General features: G+C 44.3%; 1 protein-coding gene across 1 annotated transcript; it reads right to left on the bottom strand.

The window, feature by feature from the left end:
* Positions 1-490: 490 nt before the first annotated feature.
* On the bottom strand, positions 491-14593 carry LOC149347036 (uncharacterized). Its single transcript, XM_089585484.1, has 4 exons — positions 14337-14593; positions 8494-8860; positions 3877-4036; positions 491-818 (listed from the first exon to the last, which is right to left on the bottom strand). Exons 1-4 carry the CDS (start codon positions 14591-14593, stop codon positions 652-654), a joined length of 951 nt encoding a protein of 316 aa, XP_089441610.1. The 3' UTR covers positions 491-651.
* Between the last annotated feature and the right edge of the window lie 643 nt (positions 14594-15236).

A 15236-nucleotide genomic window follows, 5' to 3' on the forward strand; every position in this document is an offset into this window, starting at 1 on the left:
ATTTGCGGCACCAGAAGAGAAACGCCGCAGTCTACGCCGAAATCGCGGAAGCGTTGCCGACCATCGGGCTCCATCGCACAGCAGCAGAGTTGCGCCACACGTCTGGCTACGGATTTGGCTGCCGCTGCACCCGACTGCACAGTGTTGCCGGACATCACCATGTTCTGGCTGTTGGAGGAACATTTGGCGCCACCGAACACACATGAGGGAAACTTCTCAAGGAGCATTGAAAACGCCCGTGTAGCATCGGATGTTTCGAGCGTGCTCGAAAATTTCGATGCAGATAGAGTTCCATGAGGATCGAAAGTGCCCGTGTGACAGGGGTATTACATCCACGATCTTTCAAACATTTAGTTTTTAGGTAGCAGAATTTCGATGTTGCTGTTTTCTTCGATTAAGACACAATGTCAGAATTTGTCGACTACCCTGAAAAAAACCAACCGCTTGGATTTTGCCCTTTAAAACTAACAAATTTTCTTTTTCAAGGTCTGAGTTGCTGGTCGGGCGTAAAGAAATACTTAACTTCAAAAGGACAAAAATTTCGCCCCTCAAAGCGCAAAGTTTGCTGTACACCCCTAGAACCAGTTCGTCGAAAATAAACGTCAATTCCTCCACTGATCATGTGAAAACACAGAATATGCTTGTGTGCATCTAGTTTCTCGGCTTGTAGGCATGAATTACAAGAAAGTCGCGACTGCTACCCCTGGAGGCATAGCGCTTCCTGATGTCTTCGATTACGTCGAGTGTGAAGTTCTGCAGCTCTTGCTTCTCGTCTTCGTTCAGCAGTTTGTAAACAGGGTTCAGAAGAGTGAAGAAGTCTGAAAGGAAGTGGATAAAAAACAAGAACTGCTTAGTTGTTGTTGTGCTGTTATATGGGTATTTCTCTCCGTTAACCGGCCAGGGTTGCACTGAGCAGTATCTATTTCTACGAAGAGAAAGCGAAAAAAACATTGCGCGAGCTCATCGTGCACTGTTTGCACAGAACACTCTTACCACTCGTTCAACCGGCTCAGAACATGCAGATGTTTACTGTTTCCCTATATAAATAATCTAGTCACAGGTTACCCTTTGCTGAGAACGTACATTGCCGCATGGACCGCACCTCACACGCTTCCCTTGAAATCTTCCGTGCAGGTGTTATTTATTTTGTAGGAGAATGTAGAACGTTTCGTAGACAAACCTATTTAGTTTTCTCTGCAGGAAACTAAGGAATAAAACAATGAAGAAAAAAAATCTCCATTATGCGACCGCTGTAGTTGATAATGTTTTCTTTTGTGCTCTTCCTATATACTATAGTCGGAGACAACTTAAGAACATAGCCGGTTTACACCGTCAAAGAATAACCTTGGCGTCGGCCGATTGTCACGACCCTGCTAGTGTGACGAAGCAGGGAGTGGTAGATGAAAGGGAATCATCCTTTCCCGCTATGGTCGGGGATAAACCTCTCTCTCCATATTGGCGCCGCTCCTTGCATTTCCACGCTAGCAGGTTCATCAGAATCGGCCGACAATCGGCCGACGGCTAGAAGTGGGGAAAAGCCGCGGCGTTCTAGAGTTGTATCCGACTAAAAGACTGTATAAACCTCTGTCACTCTCCTAAGACCATCAGGTAGTGTAAATTCAATTTCCATCAGTGAACCTTATAATAGTCCCCATTCCCTCAATTTTAGGGGAAGCCATTTAAGCGGTGTTTCCGCCTTTTTGTATTTTTCTAATAATTCTTGTTACTGTGTAGATGAAATCGACTTCCGCTTTGATACCATATTCTTAGTGAAGTTTTTTTAGGAAAATTCCATATCCCCAACGTTTCAGATATTTTTTAAAGCTCCTCTTTTTGTAAGAATTATTGCTATTACCAACACCCCAGCCTTTCTGCTGTGTGTTGCGCACACACTTGTAGATAACCATTACTTTTCGAAACGCAGAAATACCTCAAAACTATTGCCCTGCCTGAGCGACCATATCTTTCAAGACAACTACACAAAAATAATGTAGTTACATCTAGAAATTAAACTCGTCGGGCCATTAACTGCTGTCATAGGTAGCGGCGTGCAGCTGCTAGATACCATATCCGCGTTGAATCATCCATTGCGGCGGCGGAGCAGTCGAAACAGGGAAGCAAAGCTGGGCACTGGTGGCGGTTAATGCAGCGCTGACTCTGGAGGCGCCTGGCGGCCGCTCAGCGCCAGTATAAGCATAGGAAGCGGGATCGGACCCCGGAGGCGGCCAGGGCACCGTCTACGCCGTTGCTCTTGCGGTACGGAGTTAAACTGTTATGTTGTTTCAGAATACTATTCCATGTACAGCAGATTGGGTTTTCTAATCTGAAAGATTTTGATTTGCTTGCAAATATAGCTCGGGTGGCGTCACAACATGCAAAAAAGCTTTTGAGACTGGGAGAAACACCCAGCTGATTTAGTGCCCAGGAGTTCCGAGTATATCTTCCGCCGCAACAACAGGCATTTACTAAGGCGAAAGCCTTTAATTCCTCATCGTTGTCGACAGAAGGTTGTCAGTAGAAGATTGTGTGTCATGCTTTTCTAGTCAGACCAGAAAAAAAAAATCTTTGTGCACGATGGGACTCCAACCACCATCCTTCTGTTCCGCAGCAGAGCGTGCTAATGGCTACGCTACTTCCTGCCAACGCATATGTACTTCTCCTTGTCTACGACGCTGGAGAGTGTTTGCAGAGAGGCGTCGAATCAGACGGATGCCTCCCACACGCCCTCCAGTGTCTCCAGCATTTAAGATTCACAAACAATTGCGTAGTTAATTAACATCTTAACCACACACCAGTGACACAAGCAGCAACACCGCGCTTAAGGATTACGCCTTGCCGCTCTTTAGCTCAACAAAGCGCTCCCTGAATTTTTTTTCGACCTCTTATAAAGATATTTCCAAAATGACGCTTTACATATTTGGAGCCTCTTAAAGATAGTCGCCGGAGGCAATCAATGGCCGCCTTCGTAAGTGCACTCTGAAAGGGGAAAATTTTGGAAAGTAGTGTTCACGTCTTCTTGAAAGACTCCCGCTCTAACTCTGTACCCTCACTTAAGGGAATGACCACCAGACATGTATTGGGCTGTTTTAAACATAGATCGGCATTGTAACCACGTTTCATAAGCGCGTAGGCTGTTTTGGGATCTAATCGCTTTTGCTTATTGAATGGTACATCTAATAGGAGCACAAATAAATCAGTAAACTACTTTGAGATCCTTTGTTTTACATGCATTTCTAAGAGTCGTCCGTATCCCATTGCTTGACCCCAGCCGACGACAGCAGCCACATCGTATTTTGCTTATTTCAAAGACCGTTCTTACTCTGTACGTACACTTCGCCCGCACTGCATTATTGCGGGAGGCTATTTAAGAGAGATAAACTGTGGCAAATGAACAAGAAAATCAAACACAACACCAAACTTTTCTGATATTTTTTGTTATTGATTGCAATTGTTTGTATTTTTTCTAGTTTAAACTGTCAATACTCCTTAGTCGCTATGATATACAGCACTGCATTTTCAGCTTTTACACCTTTCATGAGGTCAGCAGGAAGTGATCTGTCATCCCGATGCAATGCATTGTTTCTTGGAAACAAAAAAAAAAACAGCCGTTCTTTAAGCCCCCGTCTCTGCCCTCTCTTTTTCCTCTTCCTTGCGCTGGAAAGTTTTTTCAAAATTGCAAGTAAACGCATGTCTGGCTTGCGGCATCTTCCAGCATGCGCTTAAGAAATTTCCTTTCATTTCATTTATTTCATTCTTAAAGGCCGGAGGGCATTACATAAGAATAGGCTACAGTTGGGGTAAATACAAGCATGATGAAGTCAGGACAAAGGGTTTGGACAAAGAGCTTCGCGCCGCATTCTTGTTATAAATACCCACTTGCAGCCGCAGTCTTGTCCAGTCCAATGGTGGCAGTGGTGTGGACTACCTCGCAGGCGAGCGGGATCAGGTTTGTAGCGCGGACCAGGTCGGCAGCGCAGTTTCTCAGGGACACGGTGCTCTCGAGGACGCTCGTCTCAGGAAGAAGGCCCTCAAAAACCTGCGGGAGGCAGCGCAAAGTATCGCGCACGTTGAAAAAAATCTACAGACTTGACAAAAAGGGCTCGTTTAGCGCAAACTGATAATGTGATTTTGATAAAACTCAAAGAAAAAAGGCGAGCTCTTAGCAATGATGTATGATTTGGGATAATTAGCCACTGCAGTCCCCCTGATTAGCCACTGGAGTCGTCACGACGAATCTACTAAAGATTCTTCTAGGCACGCTTTTATGTGGAAGCGGTGTAGTAAATGGATAGCTGCTGTCGAAAATAATAATAGTAATAAAAATTGGCTATGATTTAGCTCTGGTTAACCCTAGTTTAATTGAGAAAGCAATTGAGCGCGTTGTCTCTTCCTCGCTTCGTTCTTTTGTTGTTGCCTCTCTTTCGCGTTCCATAACGACTAGAATCCACTGAGGTGAAGAGCATATGTATATATGCGCTTCGAAACGTCGAGTTGAATAAATATGTTTCCTTTAACGAAGCGTATACTTCGCTATATATATATATATATATATATATATATACACGGTGTTTCACCTAAGACTTTCTGCAATTTTTAAAAATTAGCTATTTGAATTAGATGCGCGCTTTTTCTGGCATAGCCCTGTCAGCGGTATAATACATCATAATGCAGCTAAGAAGTGCTAACTAGCAGGCTTGTTCACCATTATTTAATAGTTAACTTTTAAACTATTACCGTTGGGCTCTTTAATTATTGAGAGACATGTAGCCCACCGTAAGTAATGTACATACCCGTTTTTAGAATTTCGAGAACGCGATTATCCTCGGCGCTGTGGCCGAACAAATTTCGCCTACATCGCGCCAAAATACATGCTGTTTGAGAAGCTTGCAGGCAAAGCAACCTCTCCAGTGAACCTAATTCGTCGAGATAGCCAAAATTTGTTGGGCTTGTCACACCTATTGCTTAAAATGCATAATGTCTCAATTTGTTATCAAAGCCCTCTAAGACCTGCTTTAACAGCTAATACTGCCTTTATTTTGCTGTATACAGAATCGCAGCGGAAATATTGCCTGTTTGTCCTAGCCATGACTTTCATCTGAATTCATTTTAGTTCCATACACCATGTAAAGCGCTCCCAAGCAATATAAGTACTAAAACATTGTGCAGCCTGTTGCATACGAGAACCTTAGGTTGCCGGGATACGATGTACGATGGTGGAAATACTGGCGACTACTCAAGGTCATCAGTAGTAAAGAACGCGAGGCTGAAGCTCCAACGTTCATCAAGCTCAGAGACTTCGCAGAGCACGTTGGCGATTAAGCTAACTTCCTTGAGTATTTATACCGGGCCTTGGAAATGTTTTTTTTTAGCGCGCCTCTTGGGATCCCGTTCCTACTTTTAGCCGCGTGACTCGGCCTCGGACTCAGCGTAACCGAATGCGTATCGCAGCGGAAGAGAAAAGACGCGCAGCATCAAAATGAACGCGAGGAAGAAAATTCAATGTCAAAATACAAGATCAAAGCTCAAGGTCAACAGTCAAGGTCAAAGGTCAGGGCCAGTAGTCAAGGTCGGAGTTGAAGATCGAAGCTAAAGGTCAGAGGTGGTCCACTAAGTGGACCACTCATGGTTATGTGCTTGTGCATAGCAACACCAGCCATGACTTATCTCAAGGTCGTTTCAAGGTCATTCTGAGTCTCATGGCGAAATGCGTCTCAGCTATAGTTCTGTAGCTTTCGCTACAAAAGGGAGAGGGAGGGAACGGCGGCAGCTTGAAGAGTAGAGACGAGTAGAGCGCTCTGCTGTCTGCTAGCTTATGAAGTCAGCGATAAGTATGCATCGCGCCCCACCGATGGCGCCACTGTAGCGCGTTCTGTACGCGCGCCGGCCGTATTCCTCAGGCAAGGCCCATCGGCGGAGGAACCCAATGCACGCTGCTCAAGTCAGAGCTCGAGCCGCCTGCGTTAGACAATATGTGTTCGGTATGAGGTCGCCAACAGTTCGAATACCGCAGCAGCTGAGCTCAGAAATCCCATTACGGAGAAGCATAAATTTCGTCAATTTTGTTAGATACTATTACTTTGTGACGCCAGAGGCGACCACGTTCACCTGGAAAGCATGTAACCATGCCAAATAGTCTCTACCACGCTCGAGATTGCTATTGGCATTTTCATTTTTTATCGCGGGAGACCTTCGTCGCCTTTAAATAATCGCGGCCGAAGGCAACAGCGATTGTTTTCTTCGACCACCGCTAAGTGCTCTGACTGACACTGTAGCCGCCTTGCGGCTTTTCTGTTTGCGGGCACGAGTTTGGGCAATAAATTTCAACGCGATAGCGTTAGGTGTCCCGTGTCTCAAAAAAGCCGGTGTTGGCGGCGTCGCGTCGTGAATCGTGAGCGAAAAATTCCAACGCAAGCAAAAAACGGCTACATTTGACCTGAAAAGAAAATTAAGTTAGTTTGGGTTTGGGTGGGGATCAAGCCCAGGGGCTTCGGACTGCGAGACGATGAGGGTTCCCATAGACCACAAAGGCTCATGGATTCAAGTTGAATAAAGATGGACCTAGTGAATACGTAGTGCTCTTGGATTGGTTGAAGTGCTTTAGAGATTGTAAGCGTGTTAATTAGCAATTAGTGGACTCAGTAGACGATGCGAGTGACACAATATAATGCTAGCGCTTTCTGCTCGTGTAGGCGAAGCTTAAGCGTCCCCCAATTTTTTCGAGCGGCGGCTACCACTCTTCATTTGTCAGATATGGTGTCCTACATTTTCGTTATTCCTCCCATCAAAACATTCTTAATAAGCAATGCTGAAATATTCAAAGAAGAAAGATTACGTGATTACTTTTTCTTCATGATGTAGAATCACCTGAGAATAAATTACAGTTTGCTGGATGTGTGAAGCTGCCTGACAAAAAATTGTGAGCAAGGTCTGTCAGAAAGCATCTTTTTAATGTGCAGTTACTTCCGTGTAACTGATTACCATTGCAAACTTTCCTGATCTCCGAAGCCTTTTAACAAGCAAGTTTTTGATGAACTCGAATGATTCAAAGTTGATGAAAGTTAAAATTTGCGGTTAAAAGTTTGTTTACTACAAGTTTGTTTCATTGAAAAACTGTGCCAGTTTGTTCCATGCTGAGTAGATATTTAATACAAACGAAACCGTTGCTTCTTGTCTTGAGCTTTTCCACAACGCAGCCTGTTTTATATATATGTCATTTAGTTTATGCTATTTCTTTTCCTTTCTATCCTATTCCTGTTGGGCAAAATTGCTGCCTTCCAGAATGTTCAAACCAAACGAAACTAATAGAATCCAGATACCCGTCGCGGGCTATCGCACGGGGCTTTTACCGGGATGTTTAACTTAAGAATTACACAATTTTTAAAAACAGGCTTTGCCGTTATAAGAGCTCTTTTTTAGGTATAGCATGTATGTGGTGTAATACATCAGAACAGAGCTAAGACGTGCTAACTACCAGTGTTGTTAACTAATATTTGGTACTTAACTTCTTACCAATTACCGTTAGGCTCCTTAATTATCGAGAGGTGTGTAGCTCACCGTTATTAATATCGATGTTAGATTTAAGATTGCCGAAAACGCACTTAGCGTAGGAGCTATAGCCCAACACGTTTTGGCAACATCGCGCCAAACCAGATGCGCTTCCGAGAAGCTTGCTGGCAAAGCAGCCTCTCCAGTCCAGGTAACTTATCGAAATAGCCGTAATCTGTTCGGCCACAACGGCGCGGGTAACAGAGTCTTTGATATTCTAAAAACTTATTTGGACATTAATTACAGTCTGCTACACGCTTTTCATTCGATAAGGAGCCTAACAGTGATAGTTAAAAATTAGAAGGCACTGCCGAAACTGCGTTGGAGTAATGCAAAGGCATTCACAGTAGCTGATCTGACTGCCGCCTCAACTGTGGTTGCGGCGCACGCGAGCTCTCCTTTTCAATCCTCCGACATGTTATCAGGCATGCGACACAGCTGGCGAAGCGAGCGGAGGCGAACGTAGCGACGAGGCAAGCGGTGTGACGTCATACAAAACGGCGGCGAAGAGCGATGTGACGTCATGCAAAACGGCGGCGAAGAGGTCCAATAAAAGAGTAAAAGGGTGTGACGTGTGCCAGATGGCGCAGTGAGCGCGCGGTGAGCGCGCGGCGTCTGCCAGCTGCGGCGGTTGCTGGGCAACGGCTCAAGGTCGGTCTGTGTGCCACCTCGGAGCACCGCCACAGCGAAATCGCAAGTTCGTGGCCAATGTAGCTTTCGCTACAAAACGTAAATATCCAATATTAGTTAAACACCCTGCTAGTTAGCTCGTCTTATCTGTATTCTGATGTACTACACCACTGACATTGCTATGCAGAAAGAAGCGCTCATCTAACTCAAAAAAGTTTATTTTTAAAAATTGTGTCAAGTCTTGGGTGCAGCACCCTGTATATTAAGGATGGCGTCCGGAGAGCGGAGTCTCTTTCAGAATGTGCCTCGCTTACTTACGTGGGAGTACTTGCTCCACCGAGGAGAGCTCTTTACGGCGGTGAAGATGTCGTGCACGTCCAACCTGCTGGCAAAGACCAGGAGGCATTCTCCACCGTCGGCCATGAGCGTTTCGATGTTTTTCATCGCATGCCGCTGATTACTCATCCAGTGCAGCGCCGAGAACGAATAGACCCGTTGAAAATGGCCTTCCTCACGCACAAACTTCGAGACGTCGTCTTCCGAAACGACGTCCAGAGTCTTGTACTCTATCCGGGGGTCCGCGCGCTTTTCCCGCGCGAACTTCAACATGGCCTCCGAGATGTCGACCCCCACAAGTCGCTCGCACCATGTGGGTAGACGAGGAAGCAAATACTTCAAGGTGAAGCTGCGAATATAGACAATTTGGCGACAATGCGGCGACCCACATTGGAGCAATGCGAAAGCAAAACGTCCACATGCTATACGGACGTCCGTGGCTTTTTTGACGTCCATGTACAATATCAACGCCCTATCTTGACGTCTAACTGTATTTTTTCGCATTTAATTAAATAACCAACTACACCGTATCAATTACAGTTCCCACGGCATCATTTATCACACATTGATAAGATCACACTTTGACAGATTTATCTTCAAAGAACTACGTAATCGTGCGGACAGTATTTTCGGACACGTTTTGCGGACACCTTTTGCTGACGCGAAATAGCCAGATTGCGTTTGTTGCGTTTAATTCATTAACTAATTGCCCTTCATCAGCGAAATATTTTCCCTGGAAACATTTTATCATACTCTATCACAATCACTTTCACACATTCATCTTTAGAGAACTACGTACTCGTGGGGACAAATTTTGCGGACATGTTTCGCGGACACTTTTCGCTGACGCGGCATACCCATATAATGATTTTACAGTAATAAAGCACTTTAATAGTCGCTGCATATACCTGAAAGCGAGATCGAATAAATGATTGGGAGCAATGAATTTGAGCTGAATGTCCGATTGGCGAGGTTGAGGGAGGTCAGTTGGAAAAAAATTGTGCGTGTGCATCTTCGCTCTGTTTCTGACCACTGAAACAACACTTTTAATGACGTATTCTGCGGTCTTTTTCCGCCAAAGTATAGCACCAAAGAAAAATGAAAAGAAAAGCTCAAAAGGAGTACTTCAGTGGTGAAAAAGAAGCACTTAGGTAGGTATCTCCTAAAGCGTACTTTCCAGCCGCCTTCTGCCTAAACTCTTCACATAGCTTTTGCTTTTCCAAGCCATGGTAATTTCGATATTTAGATTTATTTCACTCCATAATAGCAGTTTTTTTAGCTTTGAAGTTCTATCTTTAGAGTCCCTTGCCGGTATGGCTTTCACACCTTGTTATACATTATATTGTATTGCGTGTTTACTGTAGGCAGGTCGTGACACCGCGCGCCTCGCCGCCGCCGTTTGGTATGACGTCACACCGCTTGCCTCGCCGTTGCACTCGCCCAAGCTTTCTCTACGTATATCCTGGCATATTCGAGCTAAGCCACTGTCAATTTTTTTATATTCAAATGAAAACTATTCAGTGGAACGTTTACCAGAAACATATGTTTCCAACTATGGATCTTCTAACGTACGAAGTTTGATTACAACTAAATTTGGAATTGCGACCTGAAAATGGTGCTGCTATGGCTGCTTCAGCCCACGCATTCGTTCTTGCTACATCACAGAACTGCATTAAAGCTAACTACATTTTCTCAAAAGTGTATAAGCTGGCAGCCTATGTAAACAATTAAATGTGAACACGGCGCTTTTTTTTCAATGCCCCGTAATGAAAGTTGGACGCAGGATTTCTCTCAAATGTGTGGTGGGTTATAATTAGCAATGGCTGTTACTAACTCCTCGACGAAATAAAGTGAAACTACACGCTTTTGAATTGCCTTGTGCGGACGACTCCGCCCTGAATGTGATGATACATTTCAACACGCTGCCTTCTTGGGAAAGTTCATGCATTTTACACTGGAACATGAAGGAGTGTGGATTTGAGCTACAGAATTAAAAGAAACCGTATGACTGGTATGTCGTTATCTATTGCGATTGCGTATCGGCAGCCTACGTTCAGATCCTTAAGTTAAATCAGTTTCGCCTATCAATTATTCTACGTAGGCGCTGTCGAGGCGAGTCCTACTCCTTTAGAACAAGGTCCCCTTTCAAACATTCCGTGCTCAGGTCTTGTTCACAGAGAAATACCTTTTCTTGGCAGCTAATCACAAATACTAATTAATATACTTGCGTAGAAAACACAGGCAAAACGCTAGCTATTTATCAGATACATATTTTGATTTGCTCTTTAAATATTCTATTATTATCGTTTAGCTTTCTAGACTATACAGATTTTCAAGCCTGATATCTAGAAATTTAATCATCCATTTTGTGTACATTCACGGCTGCTTGATTATACAAATCGAATTCCAAGGGGAAATGAACACTCAGTTTGTTTGCCGCTTTTTTTCGACTCTCCTTTTAAGGATTTGACAATCGATACAACCGGCCTACACCGTTAAAATGTGGATACCGGTTGTGGCTGTTTCAAACGCCTTAACAAGTGATCTAGAAAAGAGTTGGCTTCTATCGGATCAAGGCCTTTGAGTTCTAAACATAAATTTTATTATTCCTGAATTTTTATCTTTAAATTTTCGTTAAATGTTCGCACGTATCTCAGATAGGGTTCTGCAATGGCCACTAAGTTGTGACCGTTTCTTCAAAAATAAAAGTATACTATTAAAGTCACGGAGCCCTCGCAGAAGGACAGCACTTGGGTACTGCCGTGAACCCGATTTTTAAACAGCAAAACGCGATGACGTGGAGGTTGTTCGTCAGTAATATTGTACTTGTAATACTTCCTCCGAAAGGTGACGTAATTTCTTAAGTGTGGGCATCGCGTCCCTGCTTCTGCTTTGCACATCAGTAGAGTCCTTGGCAGAGAGAGGGCGGGAGATTGGTTTCTTGACAACACGAAGTGAAGAAAGTGGAGAGGGGGGGGGGAGCCTCACGGTGCTTGCCAGCATTTAGACATCAGCAGTTGTCTTCGCCTGGGCAAAGACATGACAAAGACAATTATTCTGGGAGAAACGTCGCCAAGGACCGTGAGGCTCGCTTCTGTTTCGTTGACATTCGAAGCATTTGTAACAGTTTGTACAGAAGCGGTATGGCCATATCCCATCTGTCTTTTTGAATGTCCAAATCCTGAAGAAAATAAATCGACGGAAGAAATAAGAATCAGGCCTCATTTCATTAGAAGCAATACTCGTCTCCAAATATCTGCACTTTCAGAAAGCTGATATTTTACAAGTTGACAAGTTCGAGAAACTGCTGGCCCCGTGTTGGTACACAGCCGTTACAGAGTGCGGCATTGTACAGGATGCGTTCCAAATAAAAAAGACAGTGGATGTGCTCAATTCGTTCAAAAGGAGCGGCTATCAGACAGCTGCGTCGGAAATTGTGGTGCCAACACACGGCCGCCTCGAGGAAAATAACATCCGCTCGTTTCGTCGCTGCGACTACGAACCGAACGATGCTCCATAGCGTTCTGAATAAGAAAAGGAAGGAATGTTCAGGAAGAACCCAATTTCAGGTTTCCTGACTCTCTAGGCTGGGAAGGCTGCTCCGTGCTGAACTATAGCTTCGAGCACATTGATAGACTGTAAAGTTAAAGAGAAGCTGCAAAGAAAGCTTGCAGCGATGTTCAAAGGCGCCTTTCATCCTGCTTCACTCAACGAGTGGGCCGACGAGTCATTCTGAACCCTGAAATGTCCGGCGTATTGCATGTGCTATAGACTCTAAAAAGGTGAATAAATTTGTCATGGTTTGTGGCATCCATGTCTAACGGCTGCACACGGGCTATGAAAGACGCTGTAGTTAAGGGCTGTGGAATGATTTCGACCACCTGGAGATCTTTACAGTGTAACTACTGCCAGTGAACAGTACAGTGGCGCTTTAAATTTCGCCCGCATCAGAACGCGGCCGCTTCGAACCGGATTGGACTCTGAGTCCTTGTGTTCAGCAGCGGAACGCCATAGCCACTTTACTTCATTGCAGTGCCTTAATAGGCGTAGAGCCTTCCATTTAAGTCGTAAGCTTGAGGTCAAGCTTGTTGCAAGGTATAGGTGGGGTTAGCCTTGGGATAATTCTGCCGGATGGAGGAAGTTGGGGGGATGCTAAGAAATTACCCATTTATTTTAAATCTGCTTCACCTTTCCGGGCAGCATAAACGCATTTGACTAGAAGCGTTTGCACCTCGAGTTAGTGACCAACTAGACAGCGTCCTTCCACGCGCTTCGTAAACATGTCCTGTGTAGACGGGAGAAGACGACGCCTGAAGGTGGGATTACACGATATGATTCTTGCTTAAAGGGGTCTCAGCATGCAACCTGAAAGTTTACAAACACCCGAAAGAAATAGTAATTGATTACCGTTGTATTAATTATTGCTTGCAAACTTGATGAAATAAACTGTTTAGAACCTAGAATCCTGGGTTTCAATGGTGGTCGTGGCTTCAGATCATCTCAAATTATTTGTTTGAGGTTGTATTTGTTTTAAAAACTCATAACAGAAGAAGAGGGGTGTTTCCTGGAAAAATACCGAAGTACTTTCTATGAATAATATAACGCAATGTAAATTCATGGGGATGCGGAACCAACGAAAAAAAGTGATTTGCGCAGCTATGGGTTATCGAAGAAAATTCCTATTTTCAAATACGTGGCTCAAAACAGATGCTTCATACAGCTCCGTACAATCTAGGAAACCTAATGTCGCCGCCCTGCCATCTGCTAGCCACTATATGTGTTCGGTAAACAAACAAAAGCACTGGTTAGCTTCCTTGATTTAACGACCGCACAGGACAGGTGGCGGTCCCGGGTTCAATGACCAAGGGATGAGAACTTTTTTTTCTTCGAACTCTCATATCGCCCTGCAAGCCTTGTAGCTATCCTCTACAAGCCTAATGACTGCGTCTATGACTGCGCTTTGCTTATGACTGTGGGTGGATTCTAATAAGTTCATACTCCGTTATTTAATTCCATTTATCCTGGCAAAAGTACTCACACTGCTCTCATTCCCGTACACGGTGGTCTTGTCAACATATTTTTAGAGGCAAAAGTAAAATATCAGCTGCCAGATTTAAGGAGTACCTAATATGAGCAAGCCGTTTGCATTATACCTGCCGCCATAACTACCTGAACTTGCAATGTGCGGCAGCTGCGCTGGGTTTTGACTAATAACCTATAGTTTTGCTGCTTATTTCTCGTGTGCTGCTGAGGAGGGTTGGCGCCGATTTGCGGCTGTTGCAGGTTCAGAATTTATCACAGCTTGTAATTTTCATTTTCGCATGCAAAATAGACTGCGATAACTGCCCCTTAGTTTAGCTTCCTGGAAGTAAAAATTCTGGAGACAAGTAAATTTTACCACACGATTTCGTTGCATCGACAGCCAAGGTTGAAGAAAAATGAATAAACCGCGTTGGCTAGATGCTCATCCTGCGCCACACTGGCTAAGTAACGGTTTTAAAAGCGTTTGCTCTTACTTATCACGTTTCGAGATTTTGTGGGGTCTGCTACCACCCTGAGATCACAGCGGCATCTGTGGCAGCAACTAGAAAACAGCTAATCTGGAAGTCTCGAATGTTTTTGAGTGTGTTCATCATATGGGGAAATGAACGTACGAATTCGTATCTCCATTGCTGTACCTCCATTTAATCTCATTCCTATAAGTTCTTGTAAACCAGACAGCTAACGCTCGTTACTTCAACGTCTCCCAGACGGCGGCGGCCTTCTTTATTATATGTCTTTAAAACTGAGAAATATTCTATCTTTCAAATCAAACTGAACGTTACCTTCCAGGCCCGCAGCCGATGTCGATAAACTGGCGCGTCTCTCTCGAACTCTCCGGACCGTACTCGTGTTTGATGTCGTTGGAGTTTAGGAACATCGACTCGAAGGACTCCAGTATGGCAACCATGGACGGTGCCGTAGGTTCGAGTGCGATGTCGTACGTCTCCACGCAGTTCTCGACTCCGAACATATCGGAGTTCCCGGCTGTGGCATCTATGGCATCGCCGCGCTGGTTCGATGGCACGGATGTGCTCGTCATTGCTGCGAAAAAAACATGCACAACATTCTAGGAAAAAAAAATTTTGAATACGGGAAAACTTTTAGGTACTGTTATATAAATACTGAAGGTAATGGTCCATTCTTCCCGACAAGCAGCAAAATCTTTTATGCGTTTTTTATCGCCCACTTCGAGCAGTTAAGACTGCCATAAAATCCAATAGGGAACACTTTTGACGATGGCAGAAAACGGTAATAACAAAAAGTTGCAATCCTGCCGACGGAAGATATCCGGATATATTGATTGTTATAGTGAAACTTGCAACATGTGATAAGATTGCAGTGATAAACTCTGCCCCGTTCAAAAACGCTTTTGTCAGGATGGTTGGGAATGGCAGTGTGCAACTAAACTGTTATGTTTCTCAAGTGGTGCGAGTGCAAACATCTCGTTTTCTGAGCTCGAACATTTTTAAAGTCCCCCGACCCGTGTTCCTGGAATGCGTAAATTTTGGAGCACGCTTCTCGAGAAGAACAATCTCTTTCTACACTCTGTCCGCAACAAGAACTGGAAAAAAATCTCTGCCTCTCCCGTAACCGAGAGTAGAGTAAGCATGAAATGTTTACGGGCATAACACATCGGTTGTAGATGGTACTAGTCAAAATCTTGAAATGGGTCTAGTGTTCAA

This window comes from Amblyomma mixtum, chromosome 4 (genome assembly GCF_055824585.1).
Source record: "Amblyomma mixtum isolate Tamu chromosome 4, ASM5582458v1, whole genome shotgun sequence".
NCBI lineage: Eukaryota > Metazoa > Arthropoda > Arachnida > Ixodida > Ixodidae > Amblyomma > Amblyomma mixtum.

Bases quoted from the DNA above. Each gene is read 5' to 3' on its own strand.
- LOC149347036 (XM_089585484.1), bottom strand. From the start codon at position 14,593: ATGACGAGCACATCCGTGCCATCGAACCAGCGCGGCGATGCCATAGAT. The intron at 4,037-8,493 runs GTAAGTAAGCGA...TGCCTCCCGCAG, and splicing joins GGTGGAGCAAGTACTCCCAC to GTTTTTGAGGGCCTTCTTCC. The intron at 819-3,876 runs GTGGGTATTTAT...ACTTCCTTTCAG, and splicing joins GGACAAGACTGCGGCTGCAA to ACTTCTTCACTCTTCTGAAC.